Source organism: Meriones unguiculatus, chromosome 17 (assembly GCF_030254825.1).
Source record: "Meriones unguiculatus strain TT.TT164.6M chromosome 17, Bangor_MerUng_6.1, whole genome shotgun sequence".
Lineage (NCBI taxonomy): Eukaryota > Metazoa > Chordata > Mammalia > Rodentia > Muridae > Meriones > Meriones unguiculatus.
In genome coordinates this window covers 12,744,505-12,764,198 of record NC_083364.1, presented here as the reverse complement: position 1 = coordinate 12,764,198, position 19,694 = coordinate 12,744,505, and the positions used below count along the sequence as shown (strand labels likewise).

The window sequence follows — 19,694 nt, the reverse complement described above, 5'->3', positions numbered from 1 at the left end:
TCCTTCATTTTCCTCCCCCACTACATTCTGGTGATCCTCATCCGGTATTTCAGAATGGTTGTCCCCACTCACTGTTTTCACTTCCCAACTGCTCATTCCCTTGCACTTTGACTCCCAAAGTTCAGAACACTTCGGCGGCAGTGATTGCTTGGGGCAGCGGATGACAGTGTGAGTTATGGAGCATGTCTATTCCTTTTATGAAGACTCTTAAAAATATATTGCAAAGAATAAAATACAACATTCTCCAACTTGCTAACCATTCAGACTTAATATATCTCAGCTGTCAGGAATTCTCTATGTTTAACTTTCCTCCTAACAGAATAGTTTCCAATAAAACCTTTTCTTTGTTTCTTACTCTTTTTATTCTTCACTAAAGAATTGCTATTAGGAATTTAATGTATAATCTCACTCAGATTTTTATATTTCTACTGATGGAAGATATATAAGTATTTTTCCATACTTATTTTTATGTACTTTCATATTTACATAAAATTATCCTTTAAGGGCTGGTAAGATGACTTGCCAGGTAAAAGTGGTTGCCCTTAACTCAGACAACCTGAATTCAACCCCAAGGTCTGCATGGTGGAAGGAGAGAACCAACTCCTCCAAGTTGTCCTCTGGCTGTCACAAGCACGCCTTGGCACGCATGCACATAAATCCTTTTAATTATGCTCAGAATCTCCTGAAGCTTGATGCATTCCTTTACATTGTATCTTAATGCCTTGCCTTCAGTGAAGAAATGAGAGTCCACTCTCATATACTAGCTGAATTTCTACATCCAAAGCTTTCTATTATTCTGTCCCACTTGCTCAGAAGAACTTGCATTATACAAATTGCACTTCCAACAAGAATATTAATTAAATCTTATTCTAGATTTTATATAAAACGATTGAAATTTTCTTTGTTCAGTTTTGTTTATCTCTTGCTTGTGGTGTGTTGTTTTCAACAGCTTCATCACTGGCCCAGGTGTGGTTCCAGGGTACTTCTCCATAGACGTGGACAATGTGGTCCTTGTGTTAAATGGAAGAGAAAAAGCAAAGATCTCCCATGCCACCCAGTGGTTACTTTATGCACAGAATTTAATGCAAACCCAGAAACTGCAGCATCTGGCTGTTGTCTTGCTTGGAAATGAATACTGTGACAATGACTGGATAATGCAGTTCCTCAAAAGAAATGGAGGCTTTGTGGACCTACTTTTCATAACATACGACAGCCCTTGGATTAATGGCGCAGATGTTTTCCAGTGGCCTTTAGGTGTAGCAATGTAAGTACAAGATAAGAAAGGCATCCCTCGGGTGTTCTGAAGAGAACAGGGAAGATGGTGTTTTATTTTATTTTGTTTTTAAACTCATAATGTGAATTTGAATTTATTTGGAATTTGCAAATTTGTTTGTAGATTTTATACAGACTTAGATAATAAGTAATGTGCTTGACAATTTGGCATAATAGAATTTATGACTTTAGCCTCCCCATGTTCTATTAAGCAGAAATCCAAATCTAGTCAGTTATCTTTTCCTCTGATACACTGTTATATTTGATTATGAAATATTTGCATATTTGAAAGAAAGTGGTAGATTTAATGCATCACACATGAAGATGGTGTTTTAAATGGCAGTAGGTTCACTGGTGATGAAGCAGGCCTATCTTTCCTACCATCAAAAAGAGTGGCCTAGAGCCTCAGTGGCAATAGTAACTACTTTGTTGTATTTTACCATCTTCTGAGGAGAAATGAAGAGTACTTGTTTGTTCTAAAAATGGATATAGGATAAAAATTTAAGCTTAATAGTGCCCTGAAGAGAGGTTTAGCAGAGAATGAACAAAGACAGAGCCATAATTCTAGTTTAAACAAATACTGTTGTGGCAATATTTTTATATACTGTATAGACTTCCCTTGGGTTTGTGATTGGCTGACTTGATGTTAATCTCAACTGTAAAAGCAGAGGTTAATTAAATGATAGTTTAGGATCCTCAATATATAATCATCCTCCAGTTTAAAAACAAATGGAAAACATTTTTTAAACTTTCTGTGGATAGATTTTTAATAGTAAGAGATAGGCTCTCAGTAGTATATAAACTTTCTGAGGTCAGGAGTTTTCTTCCCAGATTTAAAATAGTTCTGTAGAAATGGGCTATAGAGGTGGCTGGGGCAGTTAAGAACAATTACTGCTCATATAGGAAACTCAGATTCAGTTCTAAGCACCCACATGCTGTGTGTCTCATAGCCATGTGTGATTACAGTTCCAAGGCTCTGAATCCCTGTTCTGAACTCTGTGGGTGCTTGGCTACACATGGAGACAAGCAGGCACACAAATATACTAATATACACATAAATTTAAAAAAAAGTAAATTTTAAAATAATGCTTATACACAGTAGGTACTCACATATTTGTTGAGGAAATGAATCATCTCACTGATAGAATTAAATCTGACATTCTTTATTATGTCACTGGTTACCACCATGTCTGAATTCAGACTGCTTTAGCTGTACAAATGTCACTAGAGAAATGCCAGGGACAGGTATTCCCACCCCTATGTGGACAACATTCCAGGCGAACAGGTTTAGGCTGGGACCAGCCTTAAAATTTCAAAAACTTTGTAAGTACACCCAACCTTCAGAAAAATCTATTTATTGAAAAGAGCCTGTATTTGTAGAAATGTTTATACTTTTTCCACATTGTATGACATCACCTACTCGCCTAATAGAAGACAGAAGCATAGTCATTTTGGTGTTGCCAACCTCACCCTGTTCCCGATGAGGAGACATTGGGTGGCATCCGGAAACCTTTTGGTTGTCTCAACTGAAGAGGGGGAATTATAACAACTGGTGTCAAGGGGGTAGAGCCCAGGAATGTTATTAAACATGGTGCAGTGTATGGCACTCTTTAAAACAAAAAGTTATTTGACCCAAAATGCCATAATAATCTTGTGTACAGGATAGACTACAGGCACACATTTATATGCAAACCAGTGCCCATGGAATGAGCCCCCTCTGTAGAATAACAGGTTTGTTGTAAGCAGTGATTAATATATCTTCTAGTAAACTGCTGATAGTCCTAACATCTGTATAACCAAATCACCACATAGAGACTGGCTTTATTTAGTTAACCTAGAACACAGTGCTGGGCAATAATTACTCCATCCTAAACATCCAAGCCCTCATAGTTTCCTAACATTTAGATTTCCCATGTTATACTTGCTTTTTGTGAAATATTATGTCCAGGCCATCTCCACGTAGTTCCAAGATCTCTCCTCCAGCTCTCTCTCCTAGCTCTCCTCTCCTCCCACTGCCCTCTGGCTCCTCCCCTCTTTCCTGTCCTCTGGCTCCTTTCAGCTCAATATTGTGTCTAATTTCTTTATTTTGGGATGTTTGCACACAGTTGAGACAGTATGCTTAAAATAAGTATCACAAGGCAATATCCAGATTGAAACCAGACAGATGGGGGGGGGGAATCAGCATTTGAATGAACAAGGGTAAGGTGTATACATTTCAAAAGAATGTTATACCAACACAGGTTTTATTCATTGTTTTATTCTTTGGAATTTTTTTGAAATTAACTCTTCAGAGATCGTGATTATAACAGTATATTTTCTTTTTAGTGGACAAATAGGACTGTTTATGTCTATGGTGTACAATGTGCTTAGAAATCATTGTCCTTAACAGATGGCTTAACAAGCCAAGCTGAGGGGCATCCTACCATATAGTAATTCATTACTTGCTTTTATAGATACAGAAAGTTTCCCGTGGTTGAAGCCAGCTGGTCGATGCTGCATGATGAGAGGCCCTACATATGTAATTTTTTAGGAACTGTCTATGAAAACTCATCAAGACAAGCACTGATGAACATTTTGAAACAAGATGGAAGTGATAAACTTTGTTGGGTTTCTGCAAGAGAGCAGTAAGTTCAATGTTTGTATGGTTCCTTCCTGTTGCTCTCCAATCCGAATGTCACCTTGTGTACAAATAGGTTTCCAGAGAAACAGTGGTAACTGCTTATTCCAGCCTCCTGTCTAAAGGTATAGTAGTAACTAAAACTTAGGAAACTGGCTTTTCTCCAGTCTTTCCCATTATAATCAGGAAGCAAGTATTGATGGAGTAATGAAAGTCATTTTGCAATAATTTCTTTTGCTATTAAATAAACACATGGAGTATAAAGCTGAGTGGCCAGGGAATGGATGCCTAAAACATATGCTTCTAGATCTAGAAATTTATTTTTTAATTGTGACAGAATTTGCCTTCTAGATGGATATCACTAATTACTATGAATTTAATACAATTACATTAACAGTAATTACAATTACTGTTAATGTAATTGTATTAAATTCATTTACTCTGAGTTACCAAACAACTGCCAAATGACATAAACCATCTTACTCATAAAAACAGTGAAAACAAAACAAAAACAGTGCCCTCATAGCACTTGTTGGAGGAGACAAGTAAAACAGTGTGTGTCAGGAGATGGTAATGACGTGTGAGAAGAGAATTAAAGACAAGAAGGCCACAGAGAGGACTGAGGTGGAGGGTAGAACATTTGTTTTCAGGTAGCGAAGGAGAGCACCAGGTGGAGGGCTATATTATATACAGGCCTGAAGAGGGCACAAGAGTCAGCAGGGTCCATTTAGAGAGGGGAGCCAAGGCAAAGGACATAAGGCAGGGGGGTGCTTACACAGCAGCTGAAGGGCTGGTGAGTGAGAGGTGGTATGAGAGAGCAAAGTCTTACTGGAGGACAAGCACTAATAAAATGGTTCTGGTTGAGCTGAGCTAGAGGTCAGGTAGTACCCTCTGTGCTCCTGCTGCTTCTAGACCATTCTGTCCTTCTGCACCCGGAACCCCAGTTCTCAGTCTCATGCTAGTGTGTGTAACTGGAACTCTGTAGCCCTGAGCCTTCACCTTCACCTTACCTCCCTGATTCCTTAAAGACTGGAGCTCCATTGCCCCTCTGGCTGACACCAGTCTTGTCTGAATTCTTGGTGACTTCTAAGTCTAGCCAATCCTTCTATCACCTTGGTATAAGGTTTCTTTCCTTTCTCCCCTTCATAGATCATAGGCTTCGATCAGCCATTTCCTGTTATGGTCATTTCCTAAATGACCACTTGCATTTCACATACCACAAGGTTTCTCCATGACCTGGAATTCTAGCATTTCTGTTGGTAATCATCCTATCTTGCCATTCCAACTCATTCTCTGTAATGGGACTCCACAGTTCAGCTGGAATTTACAACATGGTTTTTACTATGCCCAGATTGTTCTTCCTGTCCCTGTATCAACTTCTGAATTACACAGCTTAAATTCTACAGTCAACCAGCCCTGCATATATGTTCCCCTTTCTAATTCCCCCATCTAGCGAGCCCTACCTGTCTAGTCTCCCCTTCTGCCCACCCCATAGCCATACTCACGCAGCTGTGCATAAGTTTAGACAGTCTGAAAGCTGAAGAACCCATCACTCCTATATTTCCTAAAGTATTCCCCCTTCATCCTCAAAGACTGCTTTATACCTTCTGTCCTAACCTCTTGACACCTCCTCAGTCTCCCTTTAGAGATTGGAGCTTATTTCACTAAGAGAATACGAATAGAAAAGAATGCCAGGCTCAGCTTCTGCATGTATGTGGCCTATATATTCATTCCATTCTCAAGACCACAGCCAGATTGATTGTTAAAATGTTTATTGCTTATGTCGTTCCCTCTTCAGAACACTACAGTTGAGTCTTCTGTAAGCAGACTTTATGGTTTTTGACTGCTCACCTAAGTTCCCCTACTTCCACCTTGCTGCCCTCCCTACCAGTTCTTGGGGCTTCAGACTTGCTAGAAAATGTCCTGACTTAACTGAAAGACCTAATGCCCACCACTGGATAAAGCACAGCTGCATCAGAGTAAGACAAGAGGACACAGCACTCCGGAAATACGATTGAATGAATACTACCCATTCGAAGATTGATCACTGGATATTTTTAAATATAAAGTAATAAAATGTTCAGATTATTTCCAAATGTTCAAAACAAAAAAAAAAAAACTTTTTTTAGGTAGTCTTACGTAGCACAGGCTGGCCTCAAACTCGGTATTTAGCCCAGGATGATGTTAAACTCCTGATTCTTCCTATGCCTCCCAACTTGTAGAATTAGGGAATTATATACCCAGTTTATGGATAGATGATGATCAATACTAGGTCTGAGTTCTAGCAGCTGGGCTATACCCACACCCCCAAACCTTAAAGAAGTTTTAAGAAATGTGTTTGGCCCAACATTTTCAAAGCCTCTCATATTTATCATCTCTATGATGTGTTCACATTTTTGATAACTTACATTAAAAGATTTGCTTCAAAAAAGATGCCATAGGAAAGTAAAACCTTACAGGGATTTCCTTGTTGTTTGTTTAATTTCCTAGGTGGTAGCCTCAGGAGACAAATGAAAGTCTTAAGAATTACCAAGATGCTTTGCTTCAGAGTGACCTCACTTTGTGTCCTGTAGGAGTGAACACAGAGTGTTACAGAATATATGAGGCCTGCTCGTTTGGCTCCATTCCTGTGGTAGAAGATGTGATGACAGCTGGCCACTGTGGAAACATGTCCAGTCACCACAGCGCTCCTCTGCAGTTACTCAATGCCATGGGTGCCCCCTTTATCTTCATCAAGGACTGGAAGAGGAGCTTCCTGCCATTTTAGAAAAGGAGAAGACTAACTTTACAAGAAAAGATTCAAAGAAGAAAAATGTTACTTCACTGGTACCAATACTTCAAAACAGAACTAAAGTGGAAATTTACTAATATTTTAGAAAGCTCATTTTTTAATCAATAATAAAGGTTAATCATACCTAGTTGTAAGTGTGTGTTCCTAAGTGTGAATATGTACAGCACTTGATAAGGCGGCTCCATCAACTCAGTTTCACAGAAGGGACCAAATGTTCTCCTTTTTGGCTACTGCTGTATACAAGATCAAAGAAATGGCGATATTTTACTGAGGCTGACCTGGCAAGATACTTAAGTGGTTAAAGGTGCTTACTGCCAAGCCTGATGACCTAAGTGCAGTCCCCCAGAAACTACACGGTACGGGAGAAGTGAGTCTCATGGGCTGTCATGTGACCGCCCAACAGCATGCACACACAAACACATCAAATAGGTGGATAGATAGATTGGTGGATGGATGGATAGGTAGACAGGTGACTCAGGTTCAATTCTACTGAGATCAAGAAGCCAGCATTTACTGACCGTGCTCAATGACTTTAACCCACTTTAGGGGCTGGAGTGCTGGCTCAGTGTTTGAAAGTGCTCACTATCCTTGCATATAGCCTGAGTTCAGTGCCCAGCATGCATGGCACACACTCAGCCATCTGTAAGTATTGCTCCGTAGATCCTGACATGTTCTTCTGTCTTCCATGCACACAAGTGCATATGACACATAAAATAACGAACTAACTGATAGAGTACTATTTACCATGGCTGACATCTGGTCATGTCAGTAGCAGGATATATGCTGAACAATGGCTGCAAGGTTAGATAGCATCAATGAACTTAATGGCTCTTCTATAAAACATGGAAATTATTTTAATATAATTGAAAGGTGCCTGAGTGGGTGTTACGTGCTTTCACAAACTGTATCAACTCTGAGGTGATTTGTATGTGAATTAGCAAGTTGTGGCTAGTACACAATGTATACAGTCCCAAAACATTGCACTTGATAACACGTTCTATTTTATGTACCGATATTAGAAATTGCAAACTTTAGGGAAACAGCATTATATGTTAAAACACTGGTTATTGCAGTCAGAAAAAAAAAAACATTAAAAACTTCAGTTTCCATGAGGATTTTTCTCAAGCCAACTAACTGGTCATACTCTCTTCTCAGAATGAAAAGCATCTGTGTCCTTAACATAGTAACAAGACAGCCGGCAGGAACAAGTTTGGAAAGTTTATTTTGGCTCATAGTTTCTGACATCTGCAGGGTACCAAGGCCAGAAAGGAGGCAAGAATAGATGTATCCAGGCTAGCAGAACTGTCAGGCATCAACTATTTGCATCATGGCTGACCAGGTAGAAGAACGCCAGACTACAGAGAGGTGTGTAAAAGTCTCACACGACCTGCTTTGCCAGCCAGTCCCCTTCTAATGGCTCCACAGCCTTTAGAACAGACTCCATGCTGTGACTAGAGTTCAGGACACTGAGTGTTCATCCTAGGAAGATGGCAGGATAGTGTAAGCATGGAAGGTTAGGAGCCAACAGTTGTCAACTTGTCAATACCTGAGACACCAGGTCATGTTCCTGGAGCTGTTAGCTTACTGCTGCTTGCTGTCTTACAGAAGATGGTTTGATGACACTATCTTAGCTGGTGATTGCTGTGTGTCCCATCAGTCCAGCAGCCAATTACCTTGGATCTCAGGATGAAAAAAGAAAGAAAGGATTTTCAGTGTTTATCTGTAAGAGTGTCAGGTCTATCCCTTTTTGCAGAATTGAATTTGTGATAAAAGGAGGGAAACAGGCAAAATAGATGCTTTGGGGGAGCTTGAGGAAATTTAAAAGGTGATCTAAAATCTTTTACAACGGGTTCTGCTGAAATCATGCTAAAAGTTCAATAGTACTATTATTCACCGAAATACCTTTCAAAACTTGTCCAGACCAACAGAAACAGCTGTGTTCAGTCAACATAAAACAGATACACTGAACTGGATAGGAGAAAGAGCAGGCAACAGCTCTGTACTTAACTGGCACAGGAGATGAATTTCTGAACAGAACACCAATCTCACAGGCACTAGGATAAATGGAACCTCAAGGAACTGTAAACCTTCTGTAATACAAAGGACACTATCAATTAAAGTAGCACCCTACAGAATGCAAAAATATTTTTACCAACTCCACACCTGATGGAGGACTAATATCCAAACTATGTAATGAACTCAAGAAACTGGATAACAAAAAAAAAGCAAATAATCCAATTAAAAATGGAACGGGGGCTACAGGTTAGTCAAAAGATGGACACAGGCACTAAACCTCTTTGCAAAGGAACTTATTCTGGTCCCAGTTGACAATGTGACCAACTGCTTGAGCTCCAGCTACCAACTAGGTCTTCCTATATATATCAACTATACCCTTGAATTGTGGAATACATTATGAACTCTCTCCTTGCTTTGTCAAAACATTTTTTCATAGTAAACAAGAAAAGGAACTAATACAGAAAATCGGTAATGGGAGTTGGGCTGTTGTTACAATACCCTGAACATGTGATTCTTAATACTTTGGAAGTGAGTTGCAGAAGAAATGTGGAAGATTGGAGAACTTCAGGCAACAAAGCCCTTAAGTGCTGTAATCAGAACTTGATGTAGGATGCTTGAATGACAGAAATTCTGATGGGTTATCCCCTAGCTATCTGCTCCCTAGGTTGTGTCAGAAAATCTTGAATGCATCATAAAAGTAGCAGTGGGAGCATAATCTTATAAAGTATGTTCTGGACATCTCTGGACTTTATAAAATAAAGACTTCATAATACCATTATAAATTATGCAATGAACAGAAAAGGTTGAACTATTACATGTAAAACTGATTATTATGAAACTGGAACTATTGAGGCTAAATACTAAATCACAGTGAGGATGTGAAGGGGAATAATACTCTTAATGAGTAACAAATTAATTTCAGTTTAATCTGTACCAAAAATGTTAAAGTAGCTTTAAGTTGAGTACCCTTTTTCAAATAAACAGTTTGGTACAGCACTTAAAACAAGGCTGAGACTTATATTTGAAGATACCAGTGTTGAAAATGTACATTTGGAAATAATTCATTCAACTTCCAAAAACACAGATCTCCGTACTTTCAGAAAACAAAGCTTTTTTATTTCTTTATCTATTTATTAAAATTTTAACAAAGAAGAAACTTCATTCAGATGCTAGCACCAGATACCCCCGGTGTGAAGACTGTGCCTGAGAGTGCTCTCAAGATGCAGTCCCAAGGTACAATAATCATGTGTTCCTAAAGGCTCACAGGCTGTGTCCATCCTGGCCTTGTGCACCTAGAGGCAGGAACACTGGCAGACTTCCTGCCTGCATATCCTCAGACACCTCCATCTAGGTGCAGTCAAGGGCAAACAAGCTTATTCACAGGAGTGACCACACACTGTCTGTATCCTCCATGAACAAGACCAGGCAATCACAACAACAACCCCAAGCATTCTGAGACCTCCTCTGTCCTTGGACAAGTAGGACTTATAGGCTAGACACGCTTTTTGTTTGATAGTTCTCTTAAGCACAGTAACTTTAAACATAATGTTCACCATCACTTCCATCCCCCACTTAAGTTGTATCCTGAGTCAAGTTCTTGACCCTGTGGTGGTTACCTGTGAAAGGAACAGGCTAGCTTTACAGGTTTCTTTATGAATTCTGTACCCCATATTAATTAAACTAAATTCTCCTGGTAGTTTTCCAGAAAGCAGAAGGACACAGACAAAAGGAGAAGTGGGTGAATGTGGACAAGACCCACCCTGCTGCAGAAGAATGTCCAGGCCTGCAGTATAAGATAGGGTGCCTGGCAACTAGTCCGGATGGCCACAGCTCCCCCATCCAGGACATTCTGGGTGTAACTTGAAGATCAGATATCCACCAGATGTCAGGGGCAGGCCTGACTGGACGTGGGTGCCTAAAAGGAACCAATGATATTAAAAGTCAACTACCCCATAACCCCATTCACCCAATCATGTTCTGCCAAGCTTGCAACCCCCACGCCTCCCTTGCTTTTTCCTTTAAAAACCCCATGCCTTTGTCTCTTGGGGCTGTTCCCTGCTCACTTGCAAAGCAGCCCCATCACTCACTGGCCTGAATAAACCTCTTCTGTTTGCGGCAAAAAATCTCCAAGTTACCTTCATCTGTCTCTCTGGTAATTGGGCTCTCGGTGGGCCTAACATCTGTTCACATGGGGATTTAATAAACATCAGTATACTGGCACCCAGACCAAAATTTCTGTATCTAGTTAAGACATTTATGATGCACAAGCCAGCGATGATCAGCAGAAGCAGAAGTGTCTGGTGTTCTGCAGTAGCTGAAGACAGAGTTATCACCCGGAAAATCAAAGAAATGAGAATGGCAACCATGGGCTTGCCCTGTTCTGGGTCATTTTTCTGTCTGCAGTGTACGGGGTTTGTTTGTTTGCTTGTTTTTGTTTTTGTTTTCCTGAGAGTACAGGAATCTCTAATGATTGCTGAGTGGTTTGCATAGAACAACATTTTCTCTTACAGCCACACAATCACATCCTTGTTCTGCAAAGAGTATGGTGAGTGCTCTATCATGTTGCAAAACTGCTTCAGCTAATGGATCAACCTGCTGATGGATCTTGATCTAGTTGATTTTTACAGGTACCTTTTTATTTATTTATTTATTTATTTTTTTCAAACAAGGGAGCCTGGAGGTCAGTATGAGCTAGCCTGGTTTATTGGGTAGGCACTCCAAGTAGCCATTTGTCTTCCTTGCCAGAGAGTTTCCTTTGGACTGAACTTTTTCAGTCTTTTTTTGAGGATAAGGGTGACATAGATGCTTTTGTAAATGGGCCCCAACTGAAATTAGGATGCCATTGTAGGGGCCCAAGAAGGCTGGAATGTTAATCAAAGCCTGGGAGGGGATTCATTCAGGAAATGGGGCACTCATCAGAAGCATCTGGTTTCCTGATCAAGGTAAAAGACAGGAAGCAATCACCGCAGCTGGACTGGAGCACATCACCTAGCAAGCCCAGGCTCTCCACTTTTGTAGGACTGCCTGGGGCTTGGGTGCTGTAGATCACATTTGGAGTGCTTTGTTGTCTGATTCTGGTTCCTGGGTGGTGACTGTCAGGTGAGTGGAAATCTGCTGAGACATATTCAGACTAGGGACAGAAGCTAAAGTTAAAGAACTTAAAGGAAACTCTTACATTTGGAGCACCCCCCAAACACACACACACACACCTATTCCATCAGGAACAGGCAAAAGTTGGGGAATTTTAGTCTGTTGATTGGAGTTCAATTGACCTGTGACAGGTAGATAGATCCAAGTTGCAAACTCTGTGAGGCTCACATGAATTCTTTTAAGTTACAAAAGATGAACTTCTGGAGCCTTCTACTTTTAAGTCATAATAAAAGCTTGGGGATTTAAAAAAAAATTATCTGGGGTTAAAAAAATCAACATTCTTTTCTTTGTCCAGAGGTCTGGACAGAGGTGGTTTTAACATGATGAGAAGTAATTTTAGGTATCAGAACTCCATTGATTACTATGTTAAAACTTTGAATTTTTGAAGTCTTGATATCACATATTTTTTTTTTTTGTTTTGGTTGTTCTGTTTGGTTTTTCAAGGCAGCCGTGGCTGCGATATTGAGCTTCTCCCAGGAGGAGGACAGGTCTTGGCTAAAGTGCCCTGTCTTCAGGTCAGAGGTTTGGAACGAGAGCAATCTCAGCATGCAGATGTATGAACAGGTTCCGGCTTACACTGTTGGATCTTGTCGTGGACATCTGCTTTCCAGTTCTCTCGGACAACCTTACTACACCATGCAAGGAACAGCAGGCACAGGATCTTGAGAAGTATGTTCAAAAAACTCCAAACTTTATTAAATAAAAACTTTAATGAATAACAACACAAATGTAAGATTTACTGCTAATAAAAAATTAAAGTTTCCTGTATAAAAATAGATTATCATGTAGTTGGCAATATTCACACTAAATATATTAAGTCTATACCAATAGTGGGGCTAAGATGACAGAATATAAATATTAACATGACATATTAAATTTCAGCTTAATATATACAAAGAAAACATCTTAAAAATAGCTTGAGAATATATATATTTATATATATAATATATAAAAGATATTTTTATTTATATATAAATATTTGTTTATTTACATATATATATATAAATATATATATTTATTTTTTTGGAATAAACAGTTTAGTACAGCCCTCAGGAGGGTGAGGCTTCAAGGAGTCCCGGGTTTACAATGCACATCTAGCATTAGTTACTCTTCTTCAGAGAATAAAATATGTGTCTTTACTTCCAGGCTGGGAAGTATCTTGAGATGCCTCCGGTGGGTTTCTTACTTCTCCTGGATTGCTCAGATCCCGTGAACAGCAGCACACTGTGACACTTCTGTGGTAGCACACAGTACCGGAAGGAACCTGAGATTCACTCGGAGACAGGCAACTGGTGGCCTTCCTTTCAGTAATAACTAATGCAAACAAGCAGTAGAGAACTAAAGGCCGAAAAGCACCGGAAGCCGTCCACTGCCAGTTAGCTAAAACTTGTGAACAAGAACAGCAAAATTCAATCCAGCATCGACCTCAGTCACAGATAAATCTTGAAAGCCACGTGCTTGTGAGCATGCGCTGTGCAGGCCGGATAGTTTCTAACTTTCGGTGGGCACACGTGTCTTCTGTTGTTGTTGTTGTTCTGTCCCGACAGGGTTTCTCTGTGCAGCCGCGGCTGTCCTGGCCACAGTCTTTACACTCAGAACTTGTTCAAGGCTCTTCCACACCCAGTACCTGCAGTCCTTAGCCTCACCTGGGAAAGAGCTCGGAGCAGCTGCCTCGCAGTGGCCGCCAGGGGGCGCTGCTACAGTAAGTGCTGGTGCAGGATCTCCCACACCATCTTCTTCCTGAACAGAGGCATGTGCTGCTGGGAGAAGGTGATGGGCTGGCCCCTGGAAATGTAATCTGCATATTTACAGGCGAACACGCCGCAGTCACCCCCGTTCAGCTGCTGAGGAATCTCCTCTGCCAACATGCTGTGTTGCTTCCACTCAGCAGGGCTCAGGTCGCTGTTCCTTCTCGCTTTGCTCTCCTCCCGCAGATAGCAGAAAAGCAGCTTAAGGATGTCGGGTCTCTTCTGTCCCAAGGAGTCCAGGTAGACAATACTCTTCTTTCTTAGGTCTGTGACCACCAGGCTCCAGTGCGTGCCCAGGTGAACTGGGACCAGGAGAAGTTCCTTTGCAAAGATGTTTACTGCCCGGGTCCATCTTCTGACTGACCTGTAGCCACCAGACTTTAACTTGGTGTAAAAGAAGGTATTAAATGCGTGAAGTGCCGGGTAGCCTTGACTTTGATTTCTTTCCATGAGAAGGTTCATGTAAAAATTGATGACTTTGTCGTTGAGCCACTGGGTGTTCCTTAGGGTCCACAGGTCTCCTCGAGTCATTTGCAGTTTGAAGGCACAGCTCAAGAACTCATCTTTTGACCCAGGGCCTAGTGCACTGCCGATTTCTTTCTCCATGTCCACTGTGATATCAGGACCACAGTCCAGCCCTCTACCCTTCTCTTGGTCTTCAAGAGCCTTTTTCTTGACCTCAGGTGTTGACACTTTGCTTTTGGGCATGCCATTGCTGACACTGTCTGTGTAGATTTGAGGTGTTTCCGATTCATGATTCTGCCCTTCAGCACAACCTTTGAAAGTCTTGGAGGTGTCCATGGTGCTTGTGTGAGTGCTGTGAGGGCCTGAGCTCACGGGGACATCAGGTTGGAGGAGTTCCAACAGCCCTGGGCACTTTTCATTGTGGTTTTTCTGAACTTCTTCCTCCCTGTTGCTGTGGGGGGGCTTGAGACCCTGGCCTCCACCCACAGACTCCTCAGTCACAGCCTCTTCCTCAGGGCCTTTGGCACACTCTGGGGCCATTAGCTGTAACGGACCCTTTTCCTGGGGTGTCCATATTCAGCTCTTGTCAGGCTCTTCATCCCCAAGCTCTGTTTCATGCTGTTCCTGTTTCAGCTTCTTCCAGGACTGGACTGCCTCTTCGGACCACACATCATCCTCTTTGTCTTCTTGGCATTTCCTCTTCTGGCCTTTCTCTGGCTGTTCAGGGCTCATTCTTTTACCCTGCTTGCAAGGCTGCCTTATATAGGGACTACTTGGATTGTCTTTGCCCAGGTGTTGGCTGCCGGCCGCAACACAGCTTTCTGATGTCCAAGTCAAAGTGCAGGTCAGCTGGGCATTCTGTGGGAGTTCTTGGGTTTTCCCCTTGATGGCTGAAGGGTCCTTTAGTCAACTGGGAGATGTCTTATCCACACCAGACATGGTGGTTCAAGGTCAGAATCCGCAGGGGAAGAGCACAGGTTTCTTTTGGCGCTGGGGTCAGTTAGGCCAGGAAGACAGAAGGAGGTGGCAGTGTCACAGGACACTTCTCACATAGCTGATCTTCTCTAATCTTGTCTTTCAGGTGGCATTTCCTCAGTCCCCCTATAGAAAGGTCAGTGGAGTTCCGACTCTGCCTTTTGTTTTTCCCTACTGAGGGAGAAGGATCGCTCTAGGGCACAAGGAGCCTCTGTAGAACCTGAAATTGTGGAAATCACAATGAGTGTCAGAGACTTTCAGCCAAAGACAGCAGTCAACACACTTTAGAAGCAAGACTACTGTGTGCCTCCCTCCACTGTCACCAAGGCTCTGGAAGTCCAGTTTCCACTAGCTGGTTATGATGTGGTTTTATGCACCAGGGCAACATTCATTGGTGAATGGAGGCCCTGCCCACTATCCCCAGGTCTAGGGTCTTAAAGCTTGTTTTCATTCCTGGAATTCCTGTTGGAACTCCTGCTGGCTGAAGCAAACCCAAGATCAGTAAGAACTCAGAGGAGCAGAAGTTCAGCACATATAATGAATAAATAAATGTAAAAACCCCCAAGTGCTGGGATTAAAAGCGGCAGCACCACTGCTTGGCTGGAGAGATCTTTTTAGGATGACTCAGCAGATATGGCTCCGTGGTAAAGAGTGATGCTTTTCTAGAAGACCACACTTTGATTCCTAGCCCTGTCTTTGCAGCTTACATTCAGCTGTAAATCCAGTGCCAGGGGAGCTGACACTCTCTTCTGGTTTTAAGCAGGAAACGCACACACACACACACACACACACACACACTGCTCTTACATATGTGAAAGCAAAACACTCATACACATTAAAAATAAATCTTATAAAAATAAAAGCTAGGATTTGTACTAAGCCAATTTCTCTTTTTTTTTTTTTTCCAGAAAAACAGTGTACCGGAAAACTAAGTAAAAATCATTGCTAAAATGTACAAAACAAAATTAGAAAAAAAAATGTAATAAATGAAAAGATAGTTATCCCTTGTAAAAGCTTTTAAAAATAGTTTGAGAAGCTTCTATGTCCTTAAACCTTGAAAGACGGAGACCAAACCATGTGTTTAAACCTGCTTGTAGCTGCCTTTCTCACTCCCCAAAATCTAGAGACATAACCATATCTCCATAAAACTCATATAACATGTGATTGAACAGTGGCGAAGCTTTGTAGATTATATTTGATTTGATCGTTGCCAAACAGAAGGGAGGAACAATGAGATGGCTCAGCCCGGTTAGCTGCTCACTGGCAACTCTGACCAGTTCAGGGCAATTCCTGAGTCACACAAGATAAAAAGACAGAACCCAGTCACCCGAATTATTCTCCGACCTCCACATGTGCTGTGGCAAGCCAGCAGTTGCTGCACCCCCAACACAAATAAATGACCGAACTGCAATAAACTCTGAAAGGTGAGCGAAGACAGAGGCCTTTTATCCTAGTGGATCACTGTGGAATGGCTGTGCCTCTCACCCTGCAAATTCAGGCCACGGCCACAAGAGGGCAGAGAGAAACCACAGAGAAGAGTGTGCCTCTCAGTCTTTCCTGCCTTCCTCTCTGACCCAAAGGAACTTCTCAGAGCAGAGAATGGCAGGGGCAGAACCAAAGCATCTGGACAACTGGGCTCCCCTTGTTTACAAGGCTGGCAGGCTTAGTCAGGGATCTAGAGAGTAACAGAACACACACACACACACACACGATAGATAGATAGATAGATAGATAGATAGATAGATAGATAGATAGATAGATGAGTTTAGATAGATGACTTACAGGCTGAAGTCCAGCTAGTCCAGAGATGGCTGCCTATGAATGGAAGGTCCAAAAGTCCAGTAGTTTTTCAGTCCATGAGTGTGGATGTCTCAGCTGGTCTTCAGTAAAGGCCAGAATTCTACACAAGTAGACTGCAAGGACAGTGAAGGAATGGACTTCTTCTCAGCGAGGCAGTAACAGGCAAATAGCAAAAGCTCCCTAGTTCCAGCGCCTTTTATAGAGGCATCTAGGGGAAGGTGTGGCCTGGATTAGAGGCATGGCTTCCCTCTTCAAAGATGAGGATTAAAATTAAGCAAGGAATCCCTCACAGGTATGCCTTTTCATTTTGGGGTTTTACATAATACCACATAACTGGAATCCAGTTCTCAGTCAAGAATGGTCGTCACAGCTGCCTTTCCAAACCCCACTTCATGTTCTGGACACAGTTTGACATTTTTGACATTTAACCTTGTGTTCTTTCTTTCTGTAGCTTCTGGTGTGTGTTTGTCTGTGTTCACGTGTGTACTTGTGTGCATATGTGTGTGTGTGCCTGTGTGCAGGCTCTCTCAAAGAAGTCAGCATGTGTGGGCTGAGTTGTGGGGCAGCAGAGCTGGGCTGGAGTGGAGTAGAGCTCACTTGGTGGAACTCTTGGCCCAGCAAATAAGAACCCTGGGTTTGCTTCCCATACCACACACAACTGCATGTGATGGGGCATGCCTCTTCTCCTAGCGCTCTGGAAGAAAAGACAGGAGAACCACAAGTTCAAGGTCATCTTAAGCAGTGTAGGGCTTTCACAGTCAGCCTTGGATACAAAGAGCCCCGAATGATAAAATACATTATATAGGAAGGGAGCTTGTAGATCAGCAATTACTGAGCGTATGCCTTGCATAAACAAAGGCCACGATTTAATGCCTACCACCTTCAAGATCCACGTAGTTTGTTCAGTCTACAAAGCTGGCTGTCTAAGCTGGTCCTCAGTATATGTTGAAATCCCAAAGAAGTAGGCTGTAATGCCAGTGAAGAAATGCCTCAGCAGCAAGATGGATGAACTTGCCAGAGAAAGGGAGGGTGAGTGGACAAAAGGCAAAGACTCCCTTCTTCCAGGATCTTTTATGCAGGCTTCCACTGCAAGGTGAGGGCCAAATTTAGGTTGGGTCATCTGAACCCAATGAATCCCTCTCAAATGACCCAGTCCAGGAAAATCCCGTCTGAAGGGAGCCAACTTCATTAAGGGCACACCGATTAAATGCCCAGTACAGAACAGCCTCCCGGAAGCTCCTCACACCAGCAACAATTTATGGACTTAGCAGGTTATATTTGGGATTATGCATACTGATATACATATTTGCAATGCCATAACAGTTAATGAAAGGAGAGGAGGCCATGGATCTGAAGCAGAGTAGGGAGGGGAAATGCCAGGGTGTGGAGGGAGGAAAGGGAAGGGAGAAATGTAATTATAGTATAATTTCGAAAATCTTTTTAGAAAGTTAAAAAGAAAAAGAAAAAGAAAAAGAAGGTTCTAAAATAAAAAAAGAAAAGAAAAGAAAATTCCTGACAGATGTGCCCAGGTGCTTGAGTTTTAGTTGATTCCAGATGTGATCAAGTTGACAACCCAAGATTACTCATGATACATGACATGCACACAATGGAAGAATTTACATATGAAGAAAAATTATGGCTGAACATGGATAATGTATGTCAAGTGAAATAAACCTGATAAATGTTGTATTATCTCACCTCTGTGAGATAATATAATCTGAAAATCTCTGGTTCATGGAAGAGAAGAATACAATGATGGTTTCCAAAGTCTGGGATTCAAGCAAAAGGAGGGGAAGACAGACCTCAGACACAGGTTATGGGATTTGTGCTTAAAAGCTCACCTTGAGAAAAGCTGAGGGATACCCTAGGATCCTGAGTGCTCAGTGTAGTTGCCAGCTCACTAATATTTTCTATCAGCTTGAACCCTGTGTCCAAGCAGTTTTTCCTGGTGGACAAACCACAATTCTACAAGCCTGCTTTAGTTTTAAGTTTTTCTATTTTAAATTATCATTTAGCAAGAGAGAGAGTATGTGTGTGGACAGAGTATGTTTGTAGAGAGCATAGGTGTGTACAGTGTGTGTGTGTGTGTGTGTGTGTGTGTATACATGTATGAGTGCATGAATGTGTCCCATTGTGTATTTGTGGAGGCCAGAGGACAACCTTTAGAAGCTGAGCTTTATTGCATGCTGGATCCCGAGGCTACATCTCAGGTTCATAGGCTCACCTGACCAGCACTATTACCCAGTGGACAATCCTGCTGGCCGCAGGCCTGCTGTGCAGCAGCAATGAAACAAAAAGTTAGGAAGGCATGAGAGAGGGGCAATGCCACCTGGTGCTTGTAATCCCAGCTTTATCTGTACCTGCCCATTTACTTTATCTTTTTTTTTTTTCTGTCTTGTACCATCAAGGTGAAATATCTTCTGGCCCTGTTACTTCTTTTATATCTATTGTATTCATTACAAAAGTAGCTAGAAAATGGCCGTGTAGTGGAAAACACTCTGAGACCCACATTGGAGTCCCAGAATCCACATGGTGCCTCACAGCTTCCAGGAGACCAGCTTCCAGCGCCCTGTTACGTCTGTCACCAGGCATGCAAATGCTGCACAGATATACATGCAGTCAAAACACCCATACACATATAATAAAAAAAATTAAAGTATGTTAATGTAGGCAACATCTCTTCCCATCTCATCGTGACTTTCCGTATTCAAAACAAAAACCAAAACAACAAATCAGTCCAGTTTAAGCATAGGGGCTGTATACCAGGACCTCTTCTAAAGGGCCAGTCTCCCAAAACCACAGTCAAAATAAAAATTCAGTTTCTTCCACAGTTTCTCCCTTTTTAGACAGTTTCACTGTG

The 19,694-nt window shown here is 41.7% G+C and overlaps 1 protein-coding gene and 1 pseudogene across 1 annotated transcript; one reads left to right on the top strand and one right to left on the bottom strand.

Moving 5' to 3' along the window:
* Nucleotides 1-974: 974 nt before the first annotated feature.
* Nucleotides 975-6,773, top strand: LOC132648561 (ribitol-5-phosphate xylosyltransferase 1-like; annotated as a pseudogene).
* A 6,770-nt stretch (nucleotides 6,774-13,543) lies between these two features.
* LOC132648482 (sentrin-specific protease 2-like) lies at nucleotides 13,544-14,305 on the bottom strand (the record flags this gene model as incomplete). The annotated part of the gene is made up of 1 exon (XM_060370006.1): nucleotides 13,544-14,305. A coding segment is annotated over one exon (762 nt), but the record flags the coding sequence as incomplete, so codon positions are not given.
* Between the last annotated feature and the right edge of the window lie 5,389 nt (nucleotides 14,306-19,694).